This window comes from Mastigoproctus giganteus, chromosome 9 (assembly GCF_048544385.1).
Source record: "Mastigoproctus giganteus isolate SK-2022 chromosome 9, ASM4854438v1, whole genome shotgun sequence".
NCBI lineage: Eukaryota > Metazoa > Arthropoda > Arachnida > Uropygi > Thelyphonidae > Mastigoproctus > Mastigoproctus giganteus.
Window position 1 is genome coordinate 196,849,981 of NC_143583.1, and position 19,564 is coordinate 196,869,544.

General features: G+C 36.7%; 1 protein-coding gene across 1 annotated transcript in view; it reads left to right on the forward strand.

Annotated features, from left to right (window-relative positions):
- LOC150081006 (venom factor-like) overlaps positions 1–19,564 on the forward strand; it is a 785,003-nt gene that overhangs the window by 381,379 nt on the left and 384,060 nt on the right. The window contains exon 23 of the mRNA XM_090382066.1: positions 2,663–2,851. Within this exon, the coding sequence (XP_090238192.1) occupies positions 2,663–2,851 (189 nt within the window). The remainder of the gene's footprint in view (positions 1–2,662; positions 2,852–19,564) is intronic.

Genomic DNA, 19,564 nt, shown 5'->3' on the forward strand with positions numbered 1-19,564 from the left:
AATAACAGTTGACCAAAGAAAGTGTACCATACTGCAAGTACGAACCCCAGGTAGTACTAGAAACCCGAACCCACAAGCTGTACTGCGACTGCGCCATAATAACGGAAAAGACCATCCCGCACAACAGACCAGACATAACCCTTGTGGACCAGATGGAAAAGGCTACCTACTTGATTGATATAGCAGTTCCCAACACTAGCAATGTCCAGAAAACCCATGAGGAAAAAATTAGGAAGTACACAAACCTGAGACATATGGTCAAGGAGATGTGGCATATGCAAGAAGTATCAACCATCTTGATCATCCTGTCAACCACCGGTATGGTACCAAAGACTCTACATAGCAGCCTAGGAGCAGTAGGTCTTTCAGAGAACACCTACAAGGAACTCCAGAAAGTTGCAATCCTGAACACCTGTAGGATAGTCAGAGATTTCCTCAACTAACAGTAACACCAGACATTACAACCACCCTGTGTACTTGGTAGCAGTACCCATCACGGAGTGGAATCCCTCAATCAGGGAGAAATAATATAAGAGCAATTATAATAACGATGATATTTTCCATGACCATTTGCAAATGGCATGTGTTTGTGCATGCTGGCTTCCAAGACTGCTCACACCTGAGCAACAGGCAAGTTCATGTGGAGGTTTGTCAGGAGCTGCAGTGGATAGTTACTGAAGATGGTGAGGTTCTGCACAAGGTGATAAAGGCAGGTGTGACATGGCTTCATCTTTTTGACACAGAGAGTAAGCAACAGAGCTCTGTTTAGAAGTCTGCATCATTGCCAATACCAAAAATGCAAAAGCATGTTGTGCTTTTGTTTTTTTAACAGAATGTTGTGCCACATCATATGACTGTTACAGGACCTTACTACAAAACTGCATTGCAAACTTTGCTGGGTCACAGTCATCACAAACGACCACAACTGTATGCAGGTTGGTGGATGCTGCCTTATGACAATGCAAGACATCACATTGCTCATACTGTCAACGAGTACTTAGCCAACATTAATGTCAAGTGTGTCCTCATCCATCACTCTGATCCTGTGATTACTCTGATCCTGTGATTTGTTTTATTTCCAAAGTTAAAGAAGGAGCTGTGAGAAAAACGTTTACAATCATCAGAAGAAGTTCTAAAGATATTGGAGGCGATTCTCAGATGCATATCAAAAATTAGCTTCCACCATGTTTTTGAAGAATGGCAGAAATGTTGCAATAAGTGCATTTCATCAAATGGGGACTGCTTTGAAAAGGACCATCAAAAAATGGATGATTAATTTTGATCATTCTTTATTGAACAGCCCTCATAATTTTATGATCAATAATAATTTTAGCCTTAATAATTTTATGACCATATAACTAATACACTGTCCAGTCAAACATTATGACCACCAATACACAGGAGGCATGGACTCAATAAATCCTCTGAATGATGCAGGTAATATGTTGTACCATGTTGCCAGACTTGAGCCCCATATATCTGAAATAGTCCATGGTGGAGTCTAAACACCGTGGATCTGTTGATCCACGTAATCCCATAGATAGTCAATGGGATTCATATCTGCTGATTTCAGCGGCCGAGTTAGCACTTGGAATTAACTTTCGTTTTTAGCAAACCACTCTCAAATAATACTGGCAACGTGGCAGGGTGCATTATCCTGCTTGAACACGCCTGTGCCATCTGGGAAGACAGTCAGTATGAAGGGGTGTACCTGATCAGCCAAAATGGGTAGGTAGTTTTTAGCATTCAGAGTGTAGTCTATGTATATGAGTACTCCAAGAGATTCCCAGAAAACATTCCCCCATACCAAAACACTTCCGCCACCTGCCTGTTTCTGTTGGACAAAGACATGAGTGATTCCTCTCTGCATTTTTTCACCAAAATTACCATCTGCTGACCACATGACACACAGCAGGAAACATGATTTATGGGAAAAGCAACTTTTTACCAGTTGTCAGTAGTTCAGCGATGCCATTCAGATGCAAACTTTAGGAGTCATTCGCAATGAGTGGCTGCAAGGGTAGGTACCCTTGACTGGGTATCTTCTCTGGCGGCCCCACCGAGGAGGGTTCATTGGCTTATGGTCTTGTAAGTGGTCATTGCCTGGTTAAAGTCCATGGTGAGCCATTCCACTGCTTTCTGTCTATTGGCTTACACATGGTGGGACAGCCATTAATCAGTGACGTGTGTGTGTCTGAAATTGGCCCAGTGAACTGCTCTGCCCACTATCCATTGACTCTTGGAACACCTTAACTACGGCACTTCACAAACATCCTACAAGATTCACAGTTTCAGTAAAATTGCCACCCCTTCAACTGCTTCCCGACAGTCATCCTTTTGTGCAATCCATACAAAGTACTTTATTGACATGAGCAAGGGACGTGATCTGAGAGATCACATCCCTTGATCGTGTCAATCAAGTACTTTGTATGCATCGCATGCCACAAAGCTACAGTATCAGATTTAGAGATCTCACCACAACACGTGTACCACCACATGGGGAGGAATGGCCTATTGCCAAAAGAGACTTGTGGTTTTAATGTGTTGACCAGACAGTGTATTTTTCTTGCACAAAATTAATATATCTACTTCTAGAATGGCTATTCACTAAAGAAATTTATCAGTATTAAAATATGATAGAATTATTAATATATTCTTCTAGGTAATGAATTTGGGCCAACATTGCAGACATCTCTTGAAAATCCTGATGCCTTGCTTTCACAACCTAGGGGATGTGGGGAGCAAACAATGATATATATGGCCCCTACACTTTACACAATGAATTATTTGAAGGTCACAAATAGGATTACTCCTGCCATTGAAAGTAAAGGATATGGATTTATACGAGAAGGTATGTTCAAGTGCACATTAATAAAATTGCAGTTTATAGTTAGAATATAGTTTTTTTCAAAATATTAGTAATTTGTTTACCAATTATACTGCAGTTATACATATAAATATTTTTAAATAATAAGTACACAAACTATCCAAAAAATATGAACTCTTTATCGAATCAGGCCACCTTTGTTTCAAACAACAGCAAGTGTGTGCACAGTATGGATTATATAAGGTGTTTTTATGTGATTTGATCTAATTGTAATTGTACTATTCATTCATTAATGTTGTCACAGCTACCAATATTTTGCATAGCTATGACAAAGTTGAAGGAAGAGGACCATGTTGCCGAATAGCTCTCCAACATATCACATTCTCAATTAGATTGAAATCAGGTGAATGTGGGGATCAGGGAAGATGTTGGAAATCTGTCATCTTTTCCAAACCAGTCTTGCATGATTTTGGCACAATGCATTGTTGCATTGTCATTCATAAAGTGGCCATTACCTTCAGGATAGAAGTGTATCATTGCAGGGTGCAGCAGATCTGATACAAAATTCAGTGGATGACATTCTTCCTTCCACCAGTATCAACTGAACCAGTCTATGAAAACAAAATATTCCCATACCGTGATACTGTCTCCAGATGCTTGGGTTGTCTTAACAAGGCAAGCAGGATCCATCACTTTGTGAAGTTCTAACCACTTTCTCTGCCTACCATCAGTGCAAAACAAAGTGCATTGTGATTCATCTAACCACATGACTTTCTTCTATCGTTCCAATGTCCAGTCAGCTCTTGGCACCACTACAAATGGATTTTTCTGTTTTTCTCTGAAATAAATGGCTTCCAAATAGGCAGGTGACTGCCAATACCCAATTTCTTCAATTCTCTGCACATGGTCTTCTGCTTCTAGTTCTCTGACCTCAGGCAGGTCCAGAGCTCCATTGATGCCATGCTTCTCTATCTTATGCTTTCCTTTTAATACTTGCATAATTTCCTCTTCTCATCCAATCCATCATTCCATTTCTCCTCCCTACAGCTCTCTTCCTGCACATCTTCCCCTCAATCACTTTCCTCAACATGCTTTCTCTTTTTATTATTTTATTATTATTATTATTATTATTATTATTATTATTATTATTAGCCATATAGTGCAAGGAAGTCCGAGGCTTTTGCTGCACCAAAAAAAATTTCTGAGTTACCCTAAGAGAGAGAGAGGAAAAAGGGAATCACCAAGGAAGAGAAGAATGATGATATCCAGCTCAGGACCCTGGGTGTGCCAAGCCCATACTAACCAGAAGTGAGCTTCTCAATACATGTCCTATGAAGTTTTTTTGTCATCTTCTTAGTTCTTTTACTAATATTCTCTCTTCTCCTACTTTCTTCAAAACTTCATTACTCACTCTGCCCACCCACTTCACCCTTTCCATTCTCCTCCACACCCATATTTTGAAAGCTTCAAGCTGTCTAATCTCTCTTCCCAGTGTCCATGTCTCTGATCCATATAGTACAACAGTCCATATTAATGTTTTCACCATTTGCTTTCTTAATTTCTTCTCAACAGCAGGGCCGCTGTGACCCTATGTGCTGCCAGTAAGCGAAATCCAATTTGCTACCCCAAAATATTTCCATTAAAAAATAAAATACAGGTGACCCCCGCTTAACGCTGATAATTCGTTCCGGAAAAACAGAGCGTTAAGTGAATCCGCGCTAAGCGAGTGCCACATTCCCATAAGGTAACATATGTATTTGTAAGTTGCGGTCGGTGCCATAGGATATTTCCTAATCAATAATAAATGGTAGTGAAAAGATGCACAAATGTCGGTCTAAATATTTAATATTCAAATATTTATACATATAAAATATTCTGCATTACACACGTATATAATTATGTGGTAACTACTTACGTATCAAAATTAAACTTAACATTCCAATTAAAATCATGAATTTAATTGATCTAAATTGATTTTAATTGATTTAATTTAATTGATGAATTTAATCATGAAAAATGTGTCAATTTTGGGTTGGCCCTCTTCTAAATAAACTAAAAGGGGTATTAATTTTAAATCCCCTGCAGCGTTACCACCCTACAATAAAGTCACCCGATCTTTAGCCGCTTTGAAACCTGGCATGTTTTTTTTCTTCTTTCAATACGAAACTTCTTTTAGACATTCTTTTCCACAAAAGTCCTGCTTCCTCTATGTTATAAACTTGTTGAGAAGTATAACACACAATACCCCTCTTTGGTAATTTTAACAAGTTCTTTTTTGAAAGTTTTGGTTCCTTGATCTGCACTTGCGGCTTCTCCCTAGATTTTAAATCTATTCAACCAGCCCTTACCAGTTTTAAATGGTTCCACATTTTTTTTTTTTTTTTTTTTAGGTGAGTTTTCTTCAGATCATCATATTGGCTAATCTCTCTCTCTCTCTCTCTCTCTCTCTCTCTCTCTCTCTTTTTTTTTTTTTTTTGTAATATTTAACTTAACTGAATTCTGCATTGGATATTATCTTCAATAAAATTAGTTAACATCTTTCCATTTCAATCCTAATAGTCGGCCTAGCCCTAGTTGCTTGCAGTGCAACAGCTATCTTTCCTACTGCTAAAATTAATTCTTTATTTTTTTTTTATAATTGTTCTTACAGTTAAACTTGCAAGTCCTAAATTATGGCACACATCCGCTTGTCGTTGACCGAAATCGATTCACTTCAAAATGTCTAATTTAATTTTCAAATTCAGTCTTTTTCTTACATTTATAGGCTTCGTACTGTGCCCAGATGTTGCTCTTTCATTCTTATCGGCCATTATTAACTCTTCGAAAATGTAACTGCGTTGGTTGCATTAATTATGATACAATGTTGGAGTAAACTGTCCGTTACGCACAATGTCTAATACTGTACTGAGTGATGACTAGACTTTGGATAAATGTATATAATGCAAATATTACAAGCAATATACTTGATCATTTTTTAAAATGTTGATCTCCGAACTACATAACAAGTCACTGTACTGCAATTAAATTAGCATGCAAGAAAATTTCACTGAGCGTGGAAAAATTTCTCAAGTCAGTGTGGGAAACGTTTTAATGCTGTTTTGCTATTCATTTTCATGCTATCGACTCCATCAAATGAAACGATTTCGTTAAATATGCAAAAATGCAATCTGTAAAAGAGCATTATAGTGATCTGAAAAAGAGCGTTATAGAGATCTGTAAAAGAGCGTTATAGTGATCTGTGACAGCGTTATAGTCAGATACGGGTTATAATATAAGAACAGCATTATAGCGAATCAGCGTAAAGCGAACCGCGTTATAACGGGGGCCTGTTGTAAAGCATAAATAATTATTATTAATTTATTGAAAAATAAAAGAATTACAACATATCTCACATATAATATAATGAAACAACAAACAAAAATAACAAAATCATTCTGAAATTCTGGAAATAAACTTTAAATTCTAAATCACAGTAATTGTACTCTATCACAATAATAAAATAAAAGGAAAATTATAATGTTAAAAAAAAAAAAATGATTACAAATCATCTATGTTTCCTTGCTTTAAGAGATGCGAATTTATTAATTATTTTGTATGTTTATTTGTTCCAAATGATCACTTTCCCTCGAAATTATTGCCAAATTAGAGAGGCGTTGTTGACACATTGTCAATTGTAAATATTTTTCATTAATTTTAATTTTGAAAAACTCTGCTCACCTGAGCCAGCTGAAACTGGAAAAATTGTCTAAACACAGAAAAATTGGTATTAGCATTAGTAGTGACATATGATGCAAGAAAACAAGTTTATACAGCATCAGTCGGAGCAATATGGCCTTAGTTGCTAATGCTCCTAAAAACCAAATAACAAACAAACAAATATACAGCATCAGCCAAAAAAAAAAAAAGGAAAAAAACCAATTTTCCATTCACCTCCCCGTCCAATCCAAAAGTTTGTCCAATTCTTGCTTTAATTTATTTAAGCTATCAACTTCCACAACAACAGATGGAAGTTTGTTCCACATTCAACTATTGGCTAAATAAAAATTTCCAAACAACTACTCTACAACTATCTTTTCTTAGTTTGAATTTATGCTCTTGCAAGTGCATAATCTGAGCAAGAGGAAGAATCCCATCAACATTGAGCCTGCTCAACCCATTTAAGGCCTTATACACCTCAGTCAGATCACCTCACAGGCTTAGTCTCCAGAAGCTGCAATTTGCAGAACTTAAGCCTTTCTTCATAAGAGCACCCCTTTGTTCCCCTCATTTGCATAAATTTTTAATGCAACTGCTACATTTGAAAAAAAAAAAGGAATTTGTAAAATTGTTTTTAAAAATATATTGTAACACTTCAAATGAAGTAACATTGTCTTTAATATAAATTTGAAGTCCTTTTAAGTTCTTCAAATAATGCTAAACCATCAATATCAGATTTTTTTATGATCAATGTCACTTAATTTATTATGTAAATCTTTGCAAACATTTAAAAAATCGTTATATTATCATTTTTTTAAATTCAGAAATATTATAAAATATTTTAAATATTTCTACATGTTATTTCATATTTCTAAACCTTTCAGTTAACGAGAAAATTGTTGTGTCCATAATTTGAAAGAAAAAAATTAATTTTGAAATTTATTTGCGGTTCCTGAATAGGTTCCTCCCTACTTTCATAATCGAAATGATGTCTTTTCAATCTTTCCTTACAGTGCTTACTTCTGGAAACAAAGCAGCAATGCGAATGATAGTAGCCATATTATTAGCCGAATCGAGAATTTTTTGGAATGTTTCCTCTGTTCTATTTTCTTAAAATATTCCGTGATTTCCCATTGGTGGGGATGTAAGGCAAGGGTGTTCCAAGCCCCCCACACTATTTGTGAGAGTGGGGGGCATGGAATCTAGTCATCTGCAAATAAGATTTGCAGATGACTAGATATTGATTGCTAATAATGAAAAATTACAGAGCTCCTTGGACATCTTGAACAGCACAATAAAGGAGTAAAATATGAAGATTAACAGCAGTAAAGCCAAGGTAATGTTAATTTCAACATGGCCAGGAAGAAGAATCAATACAACATTAGATGGAAGAATATTGGAACAGGTTGACAGATACAGATACTTGAGAAGTGTAATGACAGAAATTGGGAAAAGCTTTGAAGAAATAAAAACAAGAATTACAATGGGAAAGAAGCATTTAGTAATAGAAAAGAACTATTGAGAAAAGATTTCAAGGAGGAATTAAGAAAGTAAATGATGAAAACATTAATATGGACTATTGTACTATATGGCTTCGAGACACGGACACTGGGAAAGAGGAAATTAGATACCTAGAAGCTTTTGAGATGTGGGTGTGGAAGAGAATGGAAAGGGTGAAATGGGTGGACAGAGTGAGAATGAGATTTTGCGGAAAGTAGAAGAGAGAACGTTTGTAAAAAATTAAGGAGACAAAATAACTTTATAGGACATGTATTGAGAAGAGAAAGCATGCTGAGGAAAGGGATTGAGGGGTAGATGTGTGGGAAGAGAAGTGTTGGGAGAAAGAGAATTGGAATGATGGATTGGACGATAAGGGGAAATTATCCAGGAACTAAAAGTATAGCACAAGATGGAGAAGCAAGGCGTCAATGAATCCCTGAACCTGCCCGAGGGCAGAGAACTTGAAGAAAATGATTTTATAACTGCAAAATATAAATGTGAAACACAGATCTGGATAACCAATTAATGTGCCTGCAATTTCATGTACTGTATTTATTTCAAACGAATTATTTGCCTGTTGTGTTGAATACTGGTAAACGATGGAAGTCGCGCTGATTGTATAAAACCAATCAGATGACCAGCACAACTTCTGGGTATGTGGGACAAGCAGTTGGATAAGTTTTAAGAGTAACACTATGTTTAAGAATGGTATTTTCCTTTACTTCTTAATTCGTGCTTAGCAGCAGCACTAATTGACTCGGTAGCTGCTAATAATGCGTTCCCAGTAAAGTCTCTCTTAATCCGGTCGTTAAATGAAATTTTTCGTTGTTCTACTGAAACTATTATAAATGTAATTACCAAGAGGAATTAAAAAAAATTGTTAAATATCAAATTTCTCTTTAAAGCAATTCATTGAACAGAGGTCCGACTTGTATATGTCAAACGTTTTTTTGGTGCCCTCCTGAATTGCCACCCGTAAGCAATACCTCGCCTACCCACTTGCAGTGGCCCTGCTCAACAGTTATTTTCTGTTACTAAATGCCTATTTTCCCATTGCAATTCTTGTTTTTATTTCCTCCAGGCTTTTTCCATTTTGTGTCACTATGCTTCTCAAGTATCTGTATCTGTCCACCTGTTCCAATATTATTCCGTTTAACGTTACATTGATTCTTCTTCCTGGCCACTTTGAAATTAACATTATCTTGGTTTTCTTGTTGTTAATCTTCATATTGTACTTCCTTACTTTACTGTTCAAGATATCCAAGGAGCTCTGTAATTCTTCCTCACTATTAGCAATCAATACCTGGTTGTCTGTAAATCTTATTGTCTTTATCTTCTCCCCTCCTACTTTTACACTGCCTTTCTGCTCTTCTTTGTACTCTTTCATCTCAATGCTTCTTTATATATATATATATATTAAATAGTAAAGGGGACATGGAACATGCCTGCTTGGCACCCCTACGAATGTCCACTTCTTCTGCTTCCTCTCCATCAATCTGAACTACAGCTGTCTGTCCTCTGTAAAGTTCCTAAATTAGTTTTACATCTCTTTTATGAAGGCTAATTGTTCCTAGGATTTCATCAGCTTAACCTAATTCACTCTGTCAAAAGCCTTTTTGTGCTCAACAAAACAACTTGCCAGATCTTTTACTATGTCCATACTTTTCTTCTAGTGTTCTTAATATTCATATTGCCTCTCTGGTCCTGAATCCTTCTCTGAAGCTGAACTGATCTCCTATGAATTAGATGCCAACTCAGTGTTTTTATCGGCACTTATGAGAGTTCAAAGAGTCGGGTAGATGCTCTTGACAGTATTAAAATGGGGGACCTCATCAAGCTCTCAGCTGCCCAACTCAACACCAGAGCACACTCTTGCGCATCAGACAACACAGCGGCAGTCTCTAAGGCAGAATGCACTGCTCTCACAGGAGTTAGTTATTGTCGGTGACTCTATTATCAGCAAGATGGAGAATATATTGTGTAAAAAGGAAAGGTGGAATAGTACCAGGGGCAAAAGTTGATGATGTTGTAGAACAGACATCTTTTAAGGGCACAAATGGTGACATTGTTGTCACCCTTTGTGCCCTTAAAAGTTGGCGCTAATGACGTTAAGAGTTGACATCTGCAGATTTACTTAACAGGTACAGGGCAATATTGAAAAAAAAGTCATGAGTTAGGGTTAAATTTGAAAGTGTCTGCAATTCTGCCCAGACACGATAGGAGGGAGTATATAATTAGAGCCTTGTCAATCAATTCGGCCCTGGAGGGATTGTCCAAGGCTCATGGGGTGGAATTTTCTCAGTGTAGTCTGTGCTTGTTAACAGGAGAGATTCCTTCTACAGGGATGGGATACACTTAAATAGAAGGGGGTGCATGAGATGATACTGAAACTGATGATACTGAAGAATAGCAATAATGTACTTATAAATAGCAAAGAAGGCTTATGCCTTCTTTGCTATTTTCTATCAAATAGCAGAAGACTACTATAAAGAGTTATACAAGGAGCAAGGGAATGATGCTGGCAGTGGGGAAGATGGATCGCAAATTAGTAACACATACAACATACCTGATATCCTTCCTGATGAGGTAGAACATGCGTTAAAGAAAATGAAGAATCAGAAAGCCCCAGAGGAAGATGAAGTTACTGTAGAGTTATTAAATTGGGAGGGAGAGACATGACACAAAAACTGGCAAGACTCTTCACAAAATGCATTAGAAAAGGTGTGACGCCTAAGTAGTGGAATAATGCAATCATAGTTTTGCTGCATAAGAAAGGAGATAAATCAGAAATTGGAAATTATAGACCAGTTAGCTTGTTATCCCACATCTACAAGTTGTTCACAAGGGTCGTTACTAACAGATTAGAAAGAATACTTGATGAGAATCAACTGAAAGAGTAAGCTGGCTTTAGGACAGAATTCTCAGCTATGGATCACCTTCACGTAATGTCACAGCTAATAGAGAAAGCAAATGAATATAAAACACCATTATGCCTGGCATTTGTGGATTATGACTCCATACAGCATAAGGCAACGTTTCAGGCACTGGAAAGACAAGGCATAGATACCCCATATACAGTGGAACTTCTCTATTACGAACTTCTATTTAACGAATTTCTCTATATTACAAATTTTTTCGCAAAACATTGCACCTTGAAACGAAATTACATGTAAAATTAACCCCATATAGCGAAGTGTTATAACGAATTTTTTAAAAAATTAGTAAAAGCATGTTTGAAGATTTTCAAGCATTTACTGCTAAACAGCCGCTCAAATATACTCCCTTCGAAAGTGCACATTAGCATCTCGAATTAAATAATCATCCTTTTAATGAACACTTGTGGCCATTGACGCCCGTAGGAGGGTCTTTGTTTCATTTTTGTTACAGTTATAAAACCAAATGGGTTTTCTTAAAAGTGGTCATAAACTTTACAATAAATAGAGTAGATTTGTAAATTGATGTTGGCTAAGGGGAAAACAAAATTTGCTGCAGTAAACCTTTAGCATGCTGCGGCGGCAATATATAGAATGCTACCATAGTCGGTTTTTAGTAACGCCTACTGAGTGACATTCGCTTCTCACCTCAACCATATCACGTGACCTTCCTGTCAATCATTATATGATATATCTAGGAAATAAATAAACTCATACGCCGACCATTAAATAAAATTTTACTGTAACTCAAGTTTTTTACAAATAAAATCAAAAGCAAATTATTTACAATAAACTAATGGTTGTATATTACAGAATGCTAAAAGCTGTAATAAAAATCATTTACTATAAAATATGCTAAAATATAAAAAATTTGAAAGCGCTGAAAACCGTTAAAAAACCTGAAGCTTTCAAGAGCGTCGGCTCCCTTCTTCAACAGTAATAAGACTTCCTGCAACATCTCTTTATATAGCAGGCTCATGGTACCTCCACACGTTGTATTTCTCCACGTGGTTCTGTCAGCACATAGGCGGAAATGGCTTGGGTACGTGGCAAATAAAATCGTTCATCCGAACTTAATACAATTGTTTCAAAAATAGGATGAATATGCATACATACATATGAATACGATGAATACGTTTGCGTATTCATTGTTCTGCCCATGTGCCGATAGAACCACGTGGAGAAATACTATGTGTGGAGGTATCATGAGCCTGCTATATAAAGAGATGTTGCAGGAAGTCTTATTACTGTTGAAGAAGGGAGCCGACGCTCTCAAAAGCTTCAGGTTTTTTAACGGTTTTCAGCGCTTTTAAATTTTTTATATTTTAGCATATTTTATAGTAAATGATTTTTATTACAGCTTTTAGCATTCCGTAATATACAACCATTAGTTTATTGTAAATAATTTGTTTTTGATTTTATTTGTAAAAAACTTTAGTTACAGTAAAATTTTATTTAATGGTCGGCATATGAGTTTATTTATTTCCTAGATATGAATTTTCCCGACCTCAGAGGGCTCTTTCAGGACATTACATGATATGTCCATTCTCATCTAACTGGACTCCCAGAGATGGTGTTCATGAATTTTTTTTTTTAATTTCGTTCTTTTAGTACAATTTGTCATCAATCACATAGACTATATACTCTTGTATTTTTTTTTTTTTTTCTGAAAAGTAACATACATTAATCATAAATTTTCTTTCGTGTATATATGAATGAAAGCAGAATAAAAGAAATTCACAAAGTCGTATATTTCTTCAAAGTACTTGATAGGAGGAAAGGTCACGTGATACTGTAGAATTGGCAAGCGAACGTCATTGAGTAGGCGGTAATAAAAATTCACTATATGGCCAGCGCAGCAAAGTTTGCAGTGTATGTATCGGCAAGAGCTGCAATTGAGTAATTTTTACAATTGCAGAAACAATGTTGAAGAGAAAGTGTTTAAGTATTAATTATAAAGCAAAGATTGCTATGATATTGACCAGGGTTTTACGAAAAAAGATGTTGCATAGAAATATGGCATACCTGCAAGAAGTTTATCTATGGTTTTAAAAAATCCAGAATCAATTTTAAATGCAAAATAGAGGAGGAGCAGACAATAAGCGAATTAAGTTGTGTATATATGAAGATGTTGATAAAGCTGTTCTAAAATGGGTGCAAATGATACGTAAAAAGAATATACCAATAATGGGCCCAATAATTAAGCAACAAGCTCTGAAATTTGCACAGTCCTTTGGATATACAGAATTTAATGCGAGCACTGGGTGGCTAGATAAATTCAAGAAGCGCCACAGAATTGTGGAAAATGTTATTTGTGCAGAAAGTGTTAATGTAAGCGAAAAAGATTGTAACAGTTGGAGGAACAATACTTTAAAGAAGATTTTGGAGGATTAATGCTGACAAAATAAGTTTATTCTCTAAATGTTTACCGAATAGAACATTTGCTTTTGAGGATGATAAATGTTTTGGCAGAAAACAAAGCAAAGAAAGAATCACTGTGTTAGTTGGAGCAAATATGACAGGAAGTGAAAAATTAAGACTTTTAGTCATCGGAAAATCAAAAAACCCAAGATGTTTTAGAGGCACAAAATCTTTGGAAATTGACTACATCTTTAATAAAAAAGCATGAATGACAAATGATATTTTTGAAGAATGGATATTAAAACTAGACAAGCGTATAACAAAAGAAAAAAGGAAAATCTTGTTGATAACTGACAACTGTCCAGCACATCCTACCAGTATTTCTGCCAAACTTAAAAGTGTGAAGTTGTTGTTTTTACCACCAAACGTAATGTCAAAACTCCAGCCAGTGGACCAATAAAACTTAAAATTTTAATAATACCAAGGTATTATTAAAAATTTTAAATTTCATTATCGAAAGAGAATAATAATAAAGATTGGCAATGCGTTATCAGAAAATAGAAATTTGGACGTTACAATTAACCTTAGAGATTGCATCTCTGAACTGGCAAAAGTTTGTACAAATGATGTCACTGAATACACTATTCAAAATTGTTTTTCGAAAGCAGGATTTGCATTGAACACAGAAGTTGAACAATAACTGGACGAACAAGATGAACTGCCCCTTTCACAACTGAAAAACTTTTGAACATTATTAAAATCGTCTGGAAACATCGAAAATGAAATAACACTGGATAGTTATGTTTATGTAGATCAAGATCTGACTACAACAGAACATCCAAATGAAGATGAAATACTTCTGAACAGGGTTAGACGTGACCAGGAAAGGTTTTGACACTGTTGTGCATGGAAGACTATTCTACAAATTGGAGCAGAATGATATTAAGGTAAGTTGCTACAATAGATAAAAGGATGGTTGAGTGGGAGAAGACAGAGGATGGTAATCAATGGGTGCTGCTCTTCGTGGACTAATGTTATTAGTGGAGTCCCACAGGGTTCGGTGTTGGGTCCACTTGTTTTTTATATTTATCAATGATATTGATGAAGGTATATCAGGCTTAGTGTCGAAGTTTGCAGATGATACAAAGGTCGGCAGGTTTGTTAATGACAGTAATGGCAGTGTCCTATTGCAACAGGATTTAGAAAATTTGGGCAGATAGGCTAAGAAGTGGCAACTGAAGTTTAACCTTGACAAATGCAAAGTATTGCATATGGGTAGAAGTAACCCCAGAGAAACGTACCAACTGTGTGGTACTACACTTAAAGTGGTAGAAAATGAAAAAGACATGGGAATAATTGTGCAGTCAGATATGAAGTTTTCTGAGCAGTGCAGGCAGGCTGCCAGGGCAGGTCATGGGGTTTTGTCAGTGATATATAGGAATTTTTCTAGCAGGGAAAAGGAAGTGATTGTCCCTCTGTATAAGGCAATGGTCAGGCCACGCCTTGAGTACTGCGTACAGGTCTGGAGGCCTCTTTTTAGGAAGGATGTAGATTTGCTTGAGTGTGTACAGAGAAGGGCAACAAGATTGGTAAGGGGAATGAAGGGATCCTCTTACCAAGAGAGGCTTACGTTCTGCAAATTGCAGTAGCTGGAGATGAGGCATATGATATATCGGAATTTTTCTAGCAGGGAAAAGGAGGTGATTGTCCCTCTGTATAAGGCAATGGTCAGGCTATGCCTTGAGTACTGCGTACAGGTCTGGAGGCCTCCTTTTAGGAAGGATGTAGATTTGCTTGAGCATGTACAGAGAAGGGGAACAAGATTGGTGAGGGGAATGAAGGGATCCTCTTACCAAGAGAGGCTTAAGTTCTGCAAATTGCAGTGGCTGGAGATGAGGCAACTGCACGGTGATCTGATTGAGGTGTATAAGGCCTTGAATGGTTTGAGCACGCTGAATTCTGATGGGATCCTTCCACCTGTTCAGATTATGAACCTAAGGGGGCATAAATTCAAATTAAGAAAAGACAGATGTAGAATAGATGTGTGGAAATTTGTCTTTAGCCAGTGAGTGGTTAATTGCTGGAACAAACTTCCATCTGTCGTTGTGGAAGTTGATAGGTTAAATAAATTTAAGGAGGAACTGGACAGGCATTTGGAGGGAATTGTATGATGCTGCATAAGCTCATACACTTGCATCACATAGTACTACTACTATGATCACGAAGAAATTAACGATGACGCTGAAGACGCATCAGAACAACCAGTAGAAAAGCCAACTCGCGAAGAAATGATTCACGCTTTTAAAATGGTTCGTATGGATCTACAGTTTGTGAAAATGTTCCTGATAATGATTTTAATGCTCTGAACAAATGTGAGGTTTTCTTTGAGAATCAGGCATTTTTTAATTGTACTGCGCAAACGAAAATTACAGATTTTTTTTTTTTTAATTTGTGATACCGGCAAAAATTGTGTAAACAATTTAAATAAGTGTTTTTGAAATAAAATATATTAAAAATAAATTAGATTCATTTTCATTTTCTAATTAGATAACAATTTCTAATAAAAAAGATATTCTCTGTATAACGAAATTTCTCTAACGAATTTTTTTGCTGGATTTATCGAATTAGTTATAGGGAAGTTCGACTGTATTATGATTTTGAAGAAAATATATGAGAACACACTATCTTCTTTATTAGACTAGACAAAGACAGTTGGAAATTTAAACTTGAGAAAGGAGTTCGATAAAGAAACAATATATCCGAAGTTGTTTACTGCTGCCCTTGAGGCAGCTTCAGAAGATTAGACTGAATCAATGTGAATGGAAAGTACCTAAACCATTTACGATTTTCAGAAGGCATTGTGGTCATAATCCACGATACCAAAGAATTAGAGGAAAATCTTAATCAGTTATGCAGAGTTAGTAAGGATTTTGGACTAAAAATGAATATAGCTAAAACAAAAATAATGATGAACAAGTATGCCACAGAAAGAGATATTATTAGCATTAGCATTAATAGAGGCATATGATGCAAGAAAGCAAGCTTATGCAGCATCAGCTGGGAAAAAAAAAAACCCTTCCACTACACCCCTCCGTTCGTTCGAAATACCTGTCCAGCTGAGCCTTAAATTTATTTAGGCTATCAACTTCCACAACAAGGGATGGAAGTCTGTTCCACCAACCAACTACCCGCTGGCTAAAGGCAAATTTCCGCACACCTATCCTACATCTGTCTTTCCTCAATTTGAATTTATGCCCTCTCAGGTGATTATTCTGAGCAAGAGGCAGTATCCCATCAGCATTGAGCATGCTCAAACCATTCAAGGCTTTGTACACCTCTATCAGATCACCTCGCCAGTGCCTAGTCTCCAGACACTGTAATTTGCAAAACTTAAGCCTTTCTTCGTAACAGCACCCTTGTTCCGTTCACTAACCTTGTTGCCCTTCTCTGTACTTGTTCCAGCAGCTCTACATACTTCTTGAAATGAGGCCTCCAGACCTGTATACAGTACTCAAGGTGCGTCCTGACCATTGCCTTATACAAGGGAATAATCATTGCCTTATACAAGGGAATAATCACCTCCCTATCCCTGCTAGAAAAATTCCTGTATATCATTGATAAGACACCATGAGCTACCCTTGCAGCTCGTCTGCACTGCTCGGAGAACTTCATATCTGCCTGCACAATTACCTTCAGATCCTTTTCATTCTCTACCACTGTCAGTGTAGTACCTCAGAGTTGATACGTTGCTCTGGTGTTGCTATTTCCCATATGTAGTACTTTACATTTGTCAATGTTAAACTTCATTTGCCACTTCTCAGCCCATCTCCTCAACCTTTACAGACCCTGTTGCAGCAGCAAAGCGTCAGTAGCTTCCTTAACAACCCTGCGCAGTAATTGAAAAGGTGGTCATATACTTATCTGGGAAAAGTAATTAGCTGTAATAATGATAAATTGCTGGAAGTCAAGAGAAGAATAAATTTTGGATGGATAGCATTCAGGAAATATAGTCACATACTGAGAAGCAATATCCATATTTGTCTGAAACGTAAAATAATGAACCAATGTATACTCCCCACTATGACTTATGGAAGTAAAATTTGGCCACTCACCAAAAGAATGTAAGAGAAGCTGAGAACTACACAGCGAAGAATGGAACGAATTATATTGGGAATCAGACTGTTTGATAAGAAGAGAAACACATGGATTAGGCAGCAATCTCAAGTAAAGGACATTCTTATCAAAACAAAAGAACTAAAATGGTCTTGGGCAGGACACATAGCTCGAAGACATGATGACACATGGACTAAGAAAATAACAGAATGGTATCAAAGAGAAAACCTGGAAGACAACAGCAGGGATGGACAGATGAAATTCATGAATTTGTGGGTAGTAAATGGATGGCCATTGCACAAAACAGAAGGAACTGGAAAGTTGCTGGAGAGGCCTTCATCCTCCAGTGGATTGAAAATGACTGATGATGATGATGCATGAGTGTTTGCTCATGCTCTCGAGGCAGCTATAGGTAGGTAGAAAACTGTTAGCTTGGAATGATTCACAGACTAAAATGTTAATAGTAACCGCAGGCAGAGATTAAAGCGATTCTTGCATTGCTTCTGTTAGAATGAGAAGCAGAACAGAGGGCTGGGTGCTGGGGTGTTCAGAGACTGGTGGAAGTCAACATGAAACAAATAAATACAGTAAACCCTCGCTATTCGCGGTATCTGTATTTGCGGTTTCGCGTATTCGCAGTCGCCGATTTAATATAAAATGAAACCTAAAAAAATGTGAATTTTAAAGCGCCGTGAATATTTTCCGCCATAAAACACATGGGCATGGCTAAAATTATCTTTCCCGGTCAAAACAGCGTTCAGTGGGTGGGGGGGGGAGAGTGGTGACAAAATCACGAGTGTGGATGTTTCTCGTTAATCCTTGTTCAGTATGTGTTATGCGTTTGTCATGGAAGGTTTCGTCGTTTGCTTTTAATTTATATGTTTATAAATTGAATAAATTTATCAATTTATAAATTGATATGCTTACAAAAATGATAAATCTACCATTTTGCAGTGTAAAACAGACTTTTTCGAGTGTGTTAACGGAAGAAAGTGACTTTATTGTGGACAAGTTCTTTCTAACCCCTACAAAAATATGGCTACTAATAAAAAGAGAAATATGAAAATATCAAAGAAGGTGATGACGTTAGCGAATAAAATTGAGTTATTAGACAAAATTTCTAATGGTGAAAGTGTCTCCTCAGTGGCAAAACATTATAAAATCAATGAGTCAACGGTACGATCAATCAAGAAATCGGAAGAAAAAATCTGCCGTAGTGTCCGTGAAAATGCGCTAATTGCTTCAAACATTTGCTCTGTAACTCGTGATGTTAAATTAGAAAAAATGGAAAAAGCTTTAAATCTGTGGATAGAAGACTGTAACTCAAAATAAAATTCCGTTAAGTTCACTCATTATTCGCGAAAAGGCAAAACTCCTTTATCAACACTTTAGCGAAACTGGTGATAGCACTGGCGGGATGTTTTTTTTGCTAGCAAGCAAAGACGCTGTTTTGAAAGATTTGTTTGAAATTTCTAATAAATATACATTTAATATTAAATTGTTTCTTATTTTCATTTCGATGCCATATGCTTGCATTTCACTATGTACTGTCTATGTACATAGTCATATTATGAAGGTACATATAATACATACATAGACAAAATTTTAGACTAGTTTTTCTTATATATTTCATACTTTGGAACGGAACCCCTTTATTACTATGGGAGCCATAACTCAGTATTCACGTTTTCGGTATTTGCGACATTTCTCAGGAGCGTGTACATGGGCTGTGTTAGGGTAACTAAGAATAAGGGCACAAAAGGTGATATACTTGTACATGTTGGCACTAATGATATTAAGAGTAGGAGACTGGCGGAATTACTTAACAAGTACAGGTCACTGTTGAAAAAAAGCCAAGAATTAGGGTTGAATTTGAAAGTGTCTGCAATTCTGCCCAGACATGATAGGAGGGAGTATATGATGAGAGCCTTGTCGATCAATTCGGCTCTGGTAAGATTGTGCACGGCTCAAGGGGTAGAATTTTTTTCAGCCTGGACTGCACTTGTTAACAGGAGAGACTGCTTCTACAGGAATGGGATACACTTAAATAGAAAGTGTGCAAGAATATTTGTCGATGCTATCAAGGCAGTGTTAGGTGGGTCGGAAACTGCTGGCTTGTGGGATACAAGGACTA